The 16336-nt window shown below is 39.3% G+C and overlaps 1 protein-coding gene across 7 annotated transcripts in view; it reads right to left on the reverse strand.

Moving 5' to 3' along the window:
• Positions 1 to 5855: 5855 nt before the first annotated feature.
• The window catches only part of LOC138605018 (transcription factor 4-like), a 248899-nt gene continuing 238418 nt past the window's right edge, over positions 5856 to 16336 (reverse strand). For 3 of the 7 annotated variants that reach the window (XM_069677083.1, XM_069677082.1, XM_069677081.1), the window contains exons 17-19: positions 14776 to 15005; positions 13348 to 13498; positions 5856 to 11288 (exon numbers count right to left, since the gene is read on the reverse strand). In XM_069677083.1, coding sequence (XP_069533184.1) covers positions 11240 to 11288; positions 13348 to 13498; positions 14776 to 15005 — 430 coding nt within the window. In that variant the 3' untranslated portion in view covers positions 5856 to 11239. Of the gene's footprint in view, positions 11289 to 13312; positions 13499 to 14775; positions 15006 to 16336 lie in introns of all 7 variants that reach the window. The other 4 variants (XM_069677088.1, XM_069677086.1, XM_069677087.1 and 1 more) reach the window with 2 other exon arrangements.

A 16336-nucleotide genomic window follows, 5' to 3' on the forward strand; every position in this document is an offset into this window, starting at 1 on the left:
TGAGCATGTGTATGTTGAACTGACTGCACAATCAGCTCATAAAAATGTACAATGAGAAAATTCGGAAACAGACGTCACTCGCTGTAGCCTGCAGCCAGAGACAGATAAAAACACCTCCATGAGTCAGGATGAAGAGTCATCCTGAATTGTACAGACAGTTTACTGGAGAGGCCTCATCAGTTCATCAGGCAATCCCTTCAACACAGGAACCAGTTCCTCTGAACTCGTGACGTCATGTGGAACCTGTGCAGGCTTGTAACATCGGACTGCTTTCTGTAAACATGTGGGATAAGTGTCAAGTAAGGACTTTATTTATTATGTTAATTAACAGAACATAGCAGACACACTGAGAAGGCGTACAATGTAAAATAAAGGAGATTAAAATTAAGATTTTGACAGCTGCTATAACAAATCAATGGATACCTCCTTCTAAGAACACCCAGGGAAACAGAGCCTAAAGGGGTTCAATTGAAGTTCAAATATCTAATATGTTTACCATGTTCAGTGTCAGGAAAGACATATCCCAGCATGCACTGGGTGTATTGCACAAAGTTCAAGCAAGGTCGATAAACACATTCTCGCCAACAGGCAAATTTAGAACCTTAATTAACCTGCATGTCTTTCTGTGGGTTTTCTCTGAGTTTCCTTCCAGATATATACAGTAAATATCCATCATGGGGCCATGATGTTCTGAAAGTCTGCACAATATTAGCCTAGCTTAGCATAAAAACTGAAAGAAAGGGGAAACAGCTAGCACTGGCCCTGTCGAACGTCAAAAAAATATGCTGTGCAACACTGCTAAAGCCAATTAATTAACAGACTGTATGTGGTAATGTAGAGGCAATATGTGGTCTAGGAAAGTTACCAGAGGTGCACTGGTGCTTGTGCAGGTGTATGCCTACACACTGTATACAAGAAATCAATGTAACCACCTTGATGTTACCCCCTGGTTTGTGGACTTACCTCATGAAGCCATCTTTGTTATTTGGAGCCAGAAGGGACCATGTTTGGACAAGAGAGTGGATCTGGACAGTAGTGAGGGGTTAGCAATGCTAAGCTGTATGCTACCGTGAACTGTAGCTTTGTTAGTTGTGATATTATGGTGCGTTCCATTTGTCCTCACCAACCCTGACCTCATATCTCCGTGCATCAACAGTAAATGAAAGCTGTAGTATTAACTGTTTATTATCACTTCTGTCTTATTGTGTCTCATTTAATCAGCCGTACTCACAGTACCGTCCAACTTCTATCTGTGGACATGTTGTGGTGTTTGTATGCGGAAAATACCGCATGATGTGTTGTTATCCACTGGTATTGCTAACAATGGCTAACCTGGCTAGAGCTATGCGCACATATAGCTACTGTTTATTAGCCCTTCTGTCTTTTACACACAGTACTGTCCAATTTCTATCTGTGGACATGTTGTTGACCTCATATTTGTCCTGTAGTTGTCTGTATTCAAAGAGAGCAAGCACAATAACTGTTTCACTGGAGGCGTCCAAATTGATTTTCCGACTTGTTGAACTGGAACGCGGTGAACTCGGGTGTGACGTCATTCCCAGTTCGGAATTCGACTTACGAGGTAAATGGAATGCACCATTAATTGGGATGCTAATTTGGCTAGTGGAGAAGAGAGTTAGACAGTAAGTAGTGTAAGAAGTCTGCTCCGCTTCCACACAGTCTGACTTCTTTTTGCAACCATTGGGGTCGCCCCCTGCTGGCCGGTTTAAACAACTTATGCAGTGGCTTCACTTTTCTGATCTGGACGTTACCTCCACTTCTAATATGTAGTCTGTTACTCTGTATAACAGTCTAATATAGGCAGAAATAGAACAGAATAGACCTTGCAGAGCAAGCCTGCAGGCAGTCAGTTATGTTACAATGCCATGAGTAATCTATGGAATTAACTGTGAAAAGGAGACTTTTGTTACCTGACTTTAGACTTTAAGGCAGTGCCTCCTCACTGGGAGTGTTCCGCCCTGGGTGGGGAGAAATGCTGTCTTCATAAACATCAGGAACAAAAGCCTCTCCTGCTGTTGTTCGATAACATCTGTACTTAATGAAAAGTTATGAAATAGATGACAATAGATAAAACACAGGGAGTTAGGTTTGAGCACGCACAACCACGAATGTGAAGTAAATCGATGAACAGAAAAACATGAAGCTGATTACACCAGATGACAGTCACAAGTTTCAAGGACCAGACTCCCCTGAAGGACAGGATGACTCTGACATGTCACCTCAGGGTTTCACAAGTTATTTCAACAGCTGTAGAGATTTCAACCTTCCTTAAAGAGTCCTTCAGCGGTTAAGTATCGATCAATATCCAATCCCAAAGACTTCAGCTACAGCTTTGTGACTCCAGTGATATTACTTGAGACAATTTATTAGACTTCTTCATTGTGTGTCGGCCTCTCCTCTATGTTTACAGGAACTCCACTGTTTTTGCAACACAGTCTGTGAGCATGTGTTGGTGGGCACTACTGCACATAGATAATAACCATATTACTGAAAGCAGTTAGCTAATTCTTTAGAGGTTTGTTTTTGTTGATCCAAAAAATAATGATTTTCTCAAACGTCCACCATCTTGCACTGATGGTGGAAGTGACTTCCCCTCCACGATGTAAGGAATAAAAAAAGAGGCATTCAAAGCGCTGCATTATAAAAATGGCACATTTATTGCTACAGAACGGTCATGAACATGAACCTCATTGAATCACTACAAGATGAGAACCAACAGGCAACAAACGGCAAACTGCTGGGCTGGTACGAGGAAGAATAAAACCCTCAGCACAGAGATCAAAAAGAACCCCAACTCCTCCACTGATCTGGAATAAAAACCAAGTGTAATAATATAAACAGCAATAACATACCATAAGGACAATAATACTTATACGACATAAAAGTAAAAGAACACAACAGAAAGCAGACATCATTCAGAAGATGGAAGTGCAGAGAAGAAAACGAGGCACTCAGCCACACGCTGGGAAAGAGGTGTTTTTTTCGATGTTCATTTGTTGCTGACTTGGATGGAACTCCCACACTGTGACCTCTTACCGTGACCCATCACAAAGGAACCTCACAGGTTTGTCAACAGGAACACATGGCTAAAAAAACATTGGAAAATACAAAAAAAATAAAGCATTCTCATTCGCTCTTGATCACTTTCCCAAAGCAGAATAATTTACTGTAATTATTCCGTTTTTAATGTAGCTATTTTTTTCCTATCTTATTATTTTCAGTATCCGTGGTATAAAAGGATTGCCTCCTCAAAGAAATGAGTCAAATTCATTATAATTTAACGCTGATTTAGTTTAAATATTGCGCCTACAGTAGGGTGCAGAAAAAGCACAAGACAAAGGAAGCTTTAACAAAAAGCCCAGCCACTGAAAACAAGGAAAGTCTTCACTGACTTCTTCACAAGGATGAAGACAAACAAAAAAGGCCTCAGTTCATATCCTGTCACCTTCACATAAAGATTATAATACTGAAACTGGGCCCATGTCTTTGAAAATGACAACTAAACAAGCAGATGAGTCAACTTCAGCTCACTCAGCTGTTTATTTGTGCTTGTGTTTTATACTGACCCAGAGCAGTACTATTGACCAATGTCCTGCTAAGGAGTTTCTTTTTAATGCTATAAAAACGTGTCAATAAAATTGTCCCTGTTGTTTCTCGTTTGTGTAAAAACGACTCTTTTCTGCTTAGAACTTTGGGCCCTTAAAAACGAAATGATTGCACAGGTCTGATGTTGTGACATGGGCGTCCTTTTAGGCTGGTTTGAGAATCTAGTGACAAATAAGAGATTGGTATACGCTGGATTAACTTTGCAGTTTTATATTCTGATGATGACAAACAATGTCTCAAAAAAGGTGACGGGCATTAATGACATGGATGCATCTTTGCAGGATGTTGTTAATTTCAACACGTTCTTTCTCCCTACTCTTCTAAAACAGCAGCTTGGTCTGCATCCTTTGCTTCAATATACATATAGACAGGTAGGTTCATTTTCTGGCCTAACCTTTGCACTTACATAATAGATAGGCGATTTCCATTTAGACTTAAAAATAAGGCTTGCTGATAAAAGTGTAATAATTTATTGGTTATGAACGTGCAACATTAATTAAATGTTGTCTACTGTCTAAAGTTTGCATTTTTGTTTATAAGCAACAAAACAACTTAGTTATGTATAAGTAAAACGTAAATGTTTGGCTTAAATAAGTAATAACTTACGTAACATATTTTATGTAACTTAAAAAGAAGTTAACAGTTAAATCAAAATTAACTATTGGTTTCACATTAAAACCAAGTCTCCTGTATGAAAGTCCTGCGTTTGTCCATCGCCCCCGAGGAACCCCAGGAGGAGTTTAGCAAAAACCACCCGACTTTAACGGCACATTAAAAAAAGCTTAAAAACAGCATCCAGAAAAGACACTAGAGGAGCACCATCGTCTTATTTTGATATGTTAGGCCACTGACCAAGCTGCTGTATGTGAAGAGTTGGGAGTGAGAATGCTCTGTTGACTGACGGTAATCACGTTCTCTTTAATCTTTATATTTCACCAAGTAAGATATGATAAAACTCAACATTTTTCAAAGAAACTGTGGTCATTCATCTTCAATGTTCACCTCGCTAAAGTCCAAAATAACTGTTCTGTATGTATGCCTCGTTGTTTGGTTGTGTTTTACAAAGTAATCGTAATAAAAGTAAAAGTAGTCTGTCTGGTTTCTATGTTTGAATACATTAAAAAAAAGGAATTTTACGAGGAGACATTGAGGCATCAGCAGAAGTTAGCAGTACAGTTATTTGTTGGGTGCAGTAACTGTGGATGGCATCCAAAAGTCCAATCCTCGTCGTGGAGTCGCCAAGTTTGAGCCTGACTCTTGGATGGCTCTGCAACTTGTTACTTAGCTAAACGATACAACACTTAATCAGACAGCTAAAGAGTTGTTAAAGTGTTATCTTGCTGTGAAGCTAGAGCTCACAGAGTATTTTTTTTCCGATTTCGGTTTAACAGACATATAAAACTAAGATAACACTAATCTTCTAAACTGACTGGTTGAAAATGGCAAGATGGAATAATTATTTTAAAAACCAAGTGGCACAACTTGAAAAAATAGTCATGAATATAATCCAGACTTTAATGAAATGTTTAATGTTAAAAACGGATTGATTCCCCTTGGCCTTACTGAACTTTAATAGCATATGGTTTGATAAATTTGAACTTCAAATATGACTTCATAAAAAGGTGTAATTTAGTGTTTTAGACGAAAGATTGTCTCTAAGATGAAGAAAGTGTTTGGCTTATGTTTTATTAATATGCTTAAGCTCACAAGCCCCGTTGGGATTTCAAATCACATGTGAACTTAAATTTAGTAACTGAACGTAACTCAATGTCACTTTTGTTAGTACAACTTAATAAAAACCGAAACACTGCTGGGGTGTAATAAGCTTAGGTTTCAAGAATAAATTAATTGAATCATGGTTCAGATATCTGCTTCAGGATGCACTGATTGCATAGATATATCAATATGAAACTGGTAAAATATCCAATACCTCCAGGGAAATACTCAGAAAGAAAATATCTAAATATTGGGAGGAGTTTTAATTATATGTTTTTCTTCTGGCAGTGCACATTTGTGTTATTTAAATTTTTGTTATAAAGAAGTTTAAGACATGAAAACAGGCTCCTTTGATTGTGAATTTCGCCATTTATAGTAGTAAAAGAAGTGCCATTTTAACCTCAATACTGGTCATTGTATAAACATTGTTTTGTGTGGAAAAATGCAAATTAAATTGACTATTATATAAATTTACCAAATTTGAATTTGTTGTGCTACTGGTCAGTGCTCATGTCTGGAATATACCCGAGCTAGCTAGCTTAGCTAGCATGAAAGAGGAATGCTTCCTGTTTCTGACATGGATGGAAAAACAAAGGACAAGAGTGGCCATTTTGAATTCAACTCATTATTGCAGTAAAACTGGTACAGAGTAACAGATTACAAAGCTCATGGCACAGTCACTGAAAAGAGAAATGAGGTGTGTATGTACAACAAGGAGGGAAAAGAAAAGTTAACATTTTGGCTAATAGAAACATCAGGGGTAACATAAAAATGAAGATACTGTATTGGGGAGATGACTTGATTATACAACAAAGATAAAATATGAAATAAAGCATTGCAAAAATAACGTTACTTAAAAAATACATTTAGCACTTACACTGACAGATTCAATGCTAGTGTTTAACCTAGGTCCGATTCAACGCAGCTTTTCCTTTTGATAAAAAGCTCAATTTTAATGGCAAACACTCAAAACAAATGACTGAAACTGCCTTGCACATTATCTGGTATCTTTTTGGGGAAATAGCTGATAAGATTGTTTGCTGACGACTTGCTATTTTATATAAGCAACACTCCAATCTTCTACAAAATTTTTATATATTAATCTTGAATCAGGTGCTGAGGGTCCTTCATTTAACCAACATTTACAATCCATCTTGAAGAAAGTAAAATACACAGGAGTTAGAGCCGGCTCCACCATGGGGAGCCACCAGTTATTTCATTTGGGTACCTCAGTTAACTAAATTCATTTGTTATACCATCCCATTACAATTTCTGTGGTGGTTTAATCACAATTATTTAAAAAAGAGCAAAGATTTTGAAGGGTAAATAACAATACCAGATACTGTGTTTTTTTTTCTTTAACAGGCAATTTTTGACAATCAAAATTAGACAAAATATGCTATCATGGCAGTATAAAAAAATTGGCTCTGGCCGGCTCTGGCTCTTGGGTGCATGCAAAGGCAATAATTTGACTTAAACTTCAGATGGTTTGCAACTAAAACCACGTACAGCACTGAGCACCACTGACCGAAACTAAAGATGGCACCTGGCTACTGTAAGCGGACAAATACAACCCCACTAAAACTCAAAACAAGTTCATCATCATCATCATCACCTCTCACTGGCAAGTCCTCACCCCACAGAAACCCCACAGAAAATGTTTTATGACTATTTACACATTTCTCTGCAAAAAATACAATTAAAAATGGTAATGTCATGAGGCATGGAGAATTAGACAAATATCATATATCTTTTATGATTTCTGACTCCTCCCACCAACCCTTTAAAAATGTTCCCCACAGATAATAAACATAATGCTGAAAGAAAAAAATGATTGGGAACTTTTGACCTCACTACATTTTCAATGTGACACATTTTTTCAACACACACTGAATTTTACTTTTTCATCTTTTAACAAAAAAACCGATACAACATATTTCTAAAACACAAAATAACAACAGTCTACATGTAAAAATATAACTTTTACATACACAATTTCAAAATAATGGTAAAGTTTGCCATTTTGTTGCATACAATTTACAAACGTCTGTGAGTTGTCGCCTTGGATATAGCAGTGAATGGAGCTGATGGAACTCCGGTCCCATTTTGTCCTGCGCAGGGTGCCGTACTAGTCAGAGGGTGTTGTCATGGCAACAACAGAGAACACAATAAAGTCAGTTGAAAATTTATAACACTGAGGGGCCTCGCCAACTTCTGCCAGTTCAGTCTTTGAGAAAATAATTCCTCCCCAAGAAAACACTCCTTTGCAACAGAAATGAAGAATAACAGAAAATGGCACCCTCCTTATATATCGTATATATTTTTTGTACATTTATATATAGATTGATTTATTCAAATAGATTCTTTTCCAGTTTCCGTGCCTTCCTGTTGATTGGGTAAGATTTTAACCGCGTCAAAATGACCACCGACAGAGAACAATGCTGTCGGATAGCGAATTGTGTGTTTTTTTGTTTTTGTTTTTGTTTTGTTTTTTACATTTTCTATAATCGACATGTAAACCAGAACAGACAAAGAAAAAGTAATCAGAGAAAAGATTTGTCTTAAAAAAGAGAGAGAGAAAAAGAAAATCTGTTTTACAACATACGACCACACACTTTGTACTGAAGACTACATTGGCTTACGGACAAGCCGATCAAATATTGATAAAAAGCTGATAAGCTATAATACAAGAAGAGACGCGTTGTTCACCATGGAAACAGGGTGGGGGCTTGGAACAGGAAGGGTCGGGGATTATGGAGGACTTGGGGGGACGGAAAGGACTGGGACGGGGGCTTGTCTTGCTAAATCAAGCGTCTGTCATATTGGCTCAAAGCCAGAACACGCTGTCTACTTACATATAAGCGTACAGTACATTAAATACAGTTTAGTTTTTTTTTTTTTTATCCAAAAAATACTTTTTTTTCCTTTTTAACTTTTTTTAAATTCCCAGGTCTGGTAAAAAACCTGACTGCATAGAACCTAACGAATAAGAACAGGTTTCCCTAAGCTTGCATCCTATTAAAAGACCAGGTAAATGTCCTCCTCTGGCAACTCGAATGATATGAACTCTAAAAAGGCACATTGGTAGAATTGTGAATGTTCAAATTGCATCTGTGGGACCACCTAGGGGGGGGGGGGAGAGGCTGGGGAAAGGGGCTAGGGCTCTGGTTTAGGGTTCATAAGGCTGGGGTCAGCAGAGAAGAAAGCACTGGGACTGGGGATCCAACGATGGCCTGGCTAATGGAGGGTTCAAACTGGGAGAAGGGTGAAAGAACACTTTCAGATTGACACCATAAAACAATGGATGTTCTTCCAGATACCCCAGTGACCTTCATCTGTTGCAGGAGAGTAGACCTTGATGCATAGCAACGCTATAAACATTAGAGTTTTCTTGTTGAGCTTTGCTGTCCTGATTTATTTATTCCCTTGTCAACTTGTCACTCCTTGTTCTGATCCTGTAACCATTTGTCCCAACCCTGCACCATCTCCTGTTCAATGCTGACTTCTACTGAACTTCTACCCAAGAAACCTGGGAAAGTCGTGATACAAAAGGCAGCACTTTTTCTGAAATGAAATACAGGATCAGTGGGGAGCAAATCAAGGTAATCAAAATGTCTGGGACGTACATCAGGCAAATCTGGTTGCTGGACACATTGGGTTTATTCTGGTTTATTCCAGCGTTGGCGTCAAAACATTTGAGTGCAGCTAACTTTAGCTGATTCAAAGGCCAAATCAGCCAAAAATCTGGCAGTTGTACAGTATATGAGCCAAATACTGCTCACATTTGGTCCTCTGGCACACTCACTCAACTGCAAACCTAACTTATGTTGCTACCTTGGTAAAATGACCCAATACTAAAACTGTGGCAGCCTATAAAACAATTCGTTTTCCAACTCCTCTCCATTGCTGATGTTTTGTTTTCCTGTCCAAACCTTTCAAGTTAGTACTGTCTCTAACAAGGACACAGGAGAGTGCTCAAACTTTTGCCTGCAAAACCGCAGAGCAAACAAATGCAATGCCAATGGAAATTGGAAGCAGTTAATGGTCCCAGCAACAGACAACTCAACAATGTCAATCAAATAATCCCCCAAGGTTGGAACTCAGGGCAGGGAAGAAGTTAGGTCAGGTTGGAGATTGAGGTTTATGATCAGCCAGATCCTAAACCAGGAAATGAGGGAATCTAATGAATCGAACACAGGAATGCTTGGACTACTGCTGCTTGGCCCCTAAATAAAAGTAATACCCAAACACACCCTGATGATTGTTCCCTTGCGGCATCATCATCACTTAGACCTCTGGATTCTCTGCTTCAGAATGGCGGTAGGACTCGATATAAGTAGAGTGATCATGATTCAGGGAAGGCTCTAAACATGGAAGAGAATTCTCTTCGGTGCTCAGTCCAACCCTCTTCCCTCTTATCCACCCGACCATCCATCCATCATTTCTATCATCTGTCCATCCTCTCAACCATCTGCCCAGTAATCCTTGGATTTCAGCAATTCTCAAACTCAGCCAGCTCTACTCCTGTTGACGAATGTCTGTCAAAGGACTCGGTGTGTTTGCAAGATCTCTCCCTTTCTGGTGTAATTCTTCCTTCCTTCTCCATTTAGGAGAACACTTATTTTTCATTACAGCATGATTCTCTCACTATTACAATAATTTGAACACCCCAGTCCCTATGGAGTCACTCACTGATTGATTGATTAACTGATTCAATGATTGATTCTCTAGGTTCTCTCTTCCTCTCAGTAGATACACACGAGCCACTTGGGTATGACTGTCCAGGATTTCGAATTCGTGTTCCAACCAAAGTCAATGTGGCTCTTAGCATAAAACTAAAAATACAGAAACAGTTCTGACTTTTAACACTGACAGCGTACACTAAATTTTTGCAATGTTTGCAAGGGAATGCATTAGAAGCAGAAGAACGAGTCGCCCCTGTTTTCCTTGAATTGTCTGCTTCTTGCTAGGCATCTGATAGTCAAAAAGCATTTGCAAACTCAATTTTTGTTCAGGTCACTTGGCCTATCAAGCTCTGAGGGTCACAACTGATTCTTAAAATCTTTTCAATTTATACTTTATCTGTGAAAAAGTGTGGTTTGTAAGGGGGTGTATGAGTGGGAAGCTTGTGTGATACTTCCTGGAATTTTCAAGTTCTCTTTAATTTTAGTTTAGTTTGCTTTACTCATCCACGTGTATCTATCTGACCGGTTTGCATCCATGAGGAGATCAGGCACAGCTTCATCCACAGTGTGGCGTTAGATTGCCATTCAGTCAGAGACGCACTGAAGCTGTATTCAACATCAGCTGCGCAATGTTGTTTTTTTTTCTTTAAAAAAAAATCTCTTTAAACACTTTGTGATATGTTTTGCTCCGTTCTGAACAACTCTCCCCGACCCGTACCCTCCTTACTGCTCGCGTCCAGTTGCACTTTTTCACCAAGTTTTTTGTCATTTTTTCCTTTTCTCATATATATACTATATATAGAACCCTTTTGTTCTTTAAAACTGGGAATGCTGATAAAACAAGTAGTTCAAGACGAAGAATTTCTCAGATGATGCGATTTCCAAAGACTTTTGTCCATTTTGTCCAAAAGCTCCCACTGGCTGCCGCTTTGTAGCAGCCATGTTTCAGCGGCTGTTTCATCATCTCCACAAAGTAGCATCCAGTTCACTTCAGTTCCAAATGCAAAGTGACGAAAGCGACTAATGTGACTCTGCAGTTTGTGTTCTCGACAGAAGAAGGAGACGAGGGTGAAGAGGAGGATCAGAGACGACAGAGGAGAGGCGAGAGAGAGGCTGATCTGATTGGTCAGGCCGAAGTTCCAGAGAATCCGATTGGTCAGGCCGAAGCAACAACAGGTTTGATCGATTGCCAGGTTGTGTGGGAAACGCCGTCAGAGGAAGTGGTCACTCATCATCTTGATGAACTCTGGCACCTTGGACCTGAAGAGGAAAGGAAAAATAAAGGAACATCACGTTGCACACAGACAGTGAAAGGGTGGAGTTTACTTCAACAATAAATAATAATGCTTTCCTCCATCATGGGGCTAAAAATATATAGTTTGTTCTGCCTCTGAGGCAAAGATTGTATCAATAAAATCCACAGTAATTGAGGCTTAATGTCATCAGGAAACTTTGTATGTCTTTTGTACAAGTGGACATTTTTGCCTGTTGGTTAAGCAAGAGAAAAGGCTCGCCAAACCATTAGCATTCATCTTGTAGTGACCATGAATACTGGAAAACAATGGACAATATTCTGGCCAACAGAAATAACAACGGGAAAAATTCTGAGATTCAAATATGGCAAATATCCAATATATAAATGATATTCCTTCATGGATGGTGCACTTATTTTGCACCAATATGACCACTGAAAGGTACTCAGAAGGCTGATTTCTTAAACATATAACTCCATTAAAGAATGTGTTACTCTACATTAACTATCATTCATTGTCATAACAACTCTAGTATGGACGACCATCTACTCAGCTACGATGCTCTGCTACATGTGCAGACAGTGTTGGGGTATGGTCCACTACTGAGGTGGAGCAAACTCTGCGGGTCAAACTACACTGACATCAGTTAAAGTATTTTCTGTGTTATGTTTTGTGAAAAAAGTTTTCATACTGGCTTATATTAAAAGACATGTCGTCAACCCCATAACATGGGTTGGGCTCTCACACAATTAGTATGTGTGTAGCATTCCCCCAAGGATCTTTAACTAAGTAATGAATCCTTAACACTTAAGTGTTAGAGTTAGGGATGTTAGGGTGTTTCTGTTCCTTTTTCCTTAGTGAGCAGGGTCACACACGTGTTGTGCAGTTTCATGATCTGAAACATGCAAAAAGCATTTCTTTTAAAGGCATAAGTTTATTTCTTTGACTGTTTTTGCAGATAAGAAACTCTGTGAGGCTCTGTCTAAAGTCACTGGTGCTCCTTATCAAATACCTTTGGTACTTAAAGACTGAAGATCCTCAGAATATCAGCTAAAGCACACATTTAATCTGCTCCATGATTCAAGAGCAAAAACAAATATAATTTGATGTTTTAAGACAAAAAGAGTTGCAAAGGAGCAAAGGATTTCTTTTTTGGAAATTCAAAAGAAAAACATTCACTGAAGAACAAGACAAACACACACAATCACACATTAAAATCACACTTACTGCCAATCTGTTGTTAAAATGTACCCAGACCAGAAAGAAACTCAAGTTCTGGCCTTTGTTTTTTTACCCAGCTGACATATTATCAGAGCTGATCGACTCGGTTCAATAAATCCATCAATCAATGGAAGTTTTACCTAAATGGCTTTTGGTCAACATGTTGTCTGTGTACGTTTTAACCTGTTTATTCCTGCGTAACAATGACGATAAAAACGACATTACTAAAATGTCAATTGTGCTTTTTTTGGTAAAGAATTCCCAAAGACAAACAATAGAGACATAAATTATGATGAATCTCATCAATAAATGTATAATTCCAAATGGAAAAAATATGATAAAATAGGGTAAGCTTTAGGGCGAGCTGTCACCCAGCACAGGGACATAGCAATGTGTCCGTATAAAGCAACATGGCGGCAGCCAAAATGCCAAACTCAGTGGTTTAAATGGTAGTCCACAAATCAGTGATGATACAGTGGAAACTTCCACTTCTTCAGTCTAAGGCACCTTTTATGTGCAAACGGACCACGCATAATTAGTTTTAGTTATATAAACTGGATATATTAAATAAAGCTACTTAAAAAGCTTCTGGTTCAAAAGTACACAGACACCACATTAACGAACCTCCGATGGACAAAAGATAACATGTCCGTCTTTTGAGAGAACTTTTGACTCCCAAAACAATTTAGTCATTGTAAGCCAAAATGTAAAAATTAAAAAGTAAACTACGGACTGTAAACTGTTTAGTTTAGTCTTAAATTGGATTTAAAGGTACAACAGCAGATTAGTGTATAAGTGAAATCTTCTGACCATTCAGGGGGGGAGGAGATGTTGCTGCGTTTTACATTTGTCCCATAGGGTTCGACCCGTCGCCCATGGCAGCAGCAGCGGCGTGGTGCGCGGCGGCCAATGAGAGGGGAGCCCCGTCCGATGACACAGTGACCTTCTCCTCCTCGCGACGCTTTAGACAGGCCGCCTTGGGGTTCAGGTTTCGCTCTGGGCAGAGGAAGAGAGAGAGAGAGAGAGAAAGCAGAGACTGTTATTATCTCTGGTGTTTTTAATTATAAGTGAGGTAAGTTTTTGTGCTGGATCACCAAATCAGAAGTCAGACTAAAAACAAAAGGCCCCAAACCTGTTGAGCACAAACAACAGGTTCGACTGCTGCCCTCTCCTGGAGCTCCTGGAGCACTACAGGAACTGGAAATCTCATATAACCTCTTTAACCCAGATCTTGACTAGAAATTTCCTCTTAAGCGGCTTTAAGGTTTTAATGAAGGAATATTTTTTAATGCTTTATACTAAATTACTTCATTTAAGCTGTATGCTGTTATCAAACTAAAGAGGACTCCATGTTTTAGTCATTTCAGATGCATAGGTATCTCTGGCAACTTCAAAGCCCTCAACTAGAATTAAAAAGTTTTATGAGTTTAACCTCTGCAACCTCTGTTTTCTTTTTGTGAGTATCTGATGAAGAAAATACTGTTTTCCAATCATTTATATTTAGTTTTTTTAACATTGGGTCTCAGAGCTTAAATTAGAACTACATAGATTTAAGCAAAGTTGATAGATTATTAGCTATAAATGTTTCAAAAATATCCAAATATGTAACTTTAAATTGAATTGTATTGATATTTAACGGTTTAATACGGCACCAAAAAAGGAAATAAATCAGAATTGTTAAAATTGTAATTTAGTCCATGTTATGATGCATTTCTGCACAATAAAAAGGGAGTAACTTGCACACTTGAATTTTTTCATCAGTTATACACTTCCTTCATATTTACATATTTAACTTCGCATTCATCATTGCTGGGTTCCAAAAATACTTCACTTCATTATGTAATTATTCATCTAAGTTTGGGCAAGCAGGGGCCTCGATGGTGATAAAATCACTATCTCTATTTTTTGCTTTTATTTGACAGCTGAAGAGAGACGGGATATGTCGGGAGGAGAGAGTGGGGCATGACATGCAGCAAAAAATACAGTTCCGATAACTGAACAGAGATGGTATTGTATCAGGCAAAGAGCTCTCATGATTTTAAATCTAGGTTTACTAATGTTTAACCTAGTTTTGCTCAACTATGATTAAAACTAATCTAAGATTAATCTTAATGTGGCATCATAGCTTTTTGGTTTTTCTTTACTTCTTTTCTAATAAACAACCAGTTATTTCACAATTTCCGATAAAAGCCAACCAATAAACTAATTAGGGTAAGAGTTAACTAATATGCAGAAGTATTTGTTTTAGTTATGAGGTCAAAGGTGCAACTGACCTCTGACTTGTTGCTCCAGACTCAGGATGACAGCCACGGCCTGGTGCAGGATCAGTAACTTGGTCTGAGGTTTGTCGCTCTTCAGGTGCAGCTGGACCATCCTGCCCAGCTCCTTGAACGCCTCGTTAATGTCGCGCACACGCAGACGCTCCCGCGCGTTGTTGGCCATCCTCCGTTCCCTCTCTCTCTCCATCTTCTGCTCGGGAGACAGGTCCTCGTCGTCGTTGTTGCTACGGTGACCAATGGAAGGACGGACAGGAGGAGGAGGTAAAGGGAGGAGGAAGCAGGGGATGAGGGTAGGAGAGGAAGAGAAGGCAGCGAGGGATTTTAGGACGAAAGCTCAGTTTATGTTTCTTTGAGTAGAGAAATATACAAACCTGCAGCAGATGCTGTACGTTGCTGACCTAAGAAATAACAAGAAGCAGGGCTTGGGAGCAGACGCCACGTTGTGCTGCATTCAGGGTACTGAAATTATGTTTGTGAAGAGTGTGATATTGGTTTGTTCACCTCATTACAAATTATTTTTAGATATGCTGCAGTAGTCCTCAATGCCTTTACACAGACTTTGATAGCAACCTAAAGGTGAACGGTAAAGCTGGTATTTTCAAATCCATAAATGACACAGGTCATCGTAAGCCAGCAGCTATGAAACAGGCTGTAACGGCTGCAATATAATCCTTGGTGGTAAATTGGCTCAATCAAAGTACATCCACTTAAAGTTTTTTCAGGTTCAGGTTCAGATTGTTATTCTAAGTGTCCTACAACATTACAGAAAGGATCCCTTCAGAGATGCTCAATGGACTGCACTTATATAGCGCTTTTCTAGTCTTGCGACCACTCAAAGTGCTTTGAGGGCCCGATCAGACAGAGCGCGTTTTAGCAGCTGGGGCACCTTTTTTGTCATTGTTTTCAATAGGAGGCTTTTTGTGCGCTGCTGTCGCGTTGCAGAGTGCCTCAAGTTATTACGCTCTGTGTGTCGCGCGTTTTTTAGGAAACGCTCCGAGCGCCTCGAGTTGAAAAAACTTCAACTCAAAGCAGAAAAGCGCCCGAAGTCATGGGCTTTATTTCTGATTGTCCGATCGGATGAAAGGAGAGGCGGGCCTTCTGTCAGTTTACAATATAACGGTTAGGTTTATGACAGCTAATGATTCGGTGGTTGCCTTGACAACAGTAGACCGTAGGCTTCTACAGAAAAGGCAGTGCAGTGCGCCTCGCGTTTTGCAGGCTGTAAAAACGCACTCTGTATGATCGGGCCCTTACACTTCATGATATACTGATACTACATAAAGTGCCCGACTCTTAATCAGTCATCACATTCACACACCGATGGCTATACCACCAGGAGCAATTGGGGGTTCAATGTCTTGCTCAAGGACACTTCAACAGGCTGACTAAGGGAGCTGGGGATCGTACTGCCAACCTTCCGGTTGAAAGATGACGGACTCTACTACTGAGCCACAGCTCACCCTACCCTGAGATAGACCTTTTGTTAAACAGAAACCAGAGACGACTTTCACATATCTTCAAAACCATGTGACTCTGCAGCTGGTTTTGCAACTAC

This window comes from Semicossyphus pulcher, unplaced genomic scaffold (assembly GCF_022749685.1).
Source record: "Semicossyphus pulcher isolate SPU_LCO1_2020_fin unplaced genomic scaffold, fSemPul1.0.p SCAF_28, whole genome shotgun sequence".
Taxonomy (NCBI): Eukaryota; Metazoa; Chordata; class Actinopteri; order Labriformes; family Labridae; genus Semicossyphus; species Semicossyphus pulcher.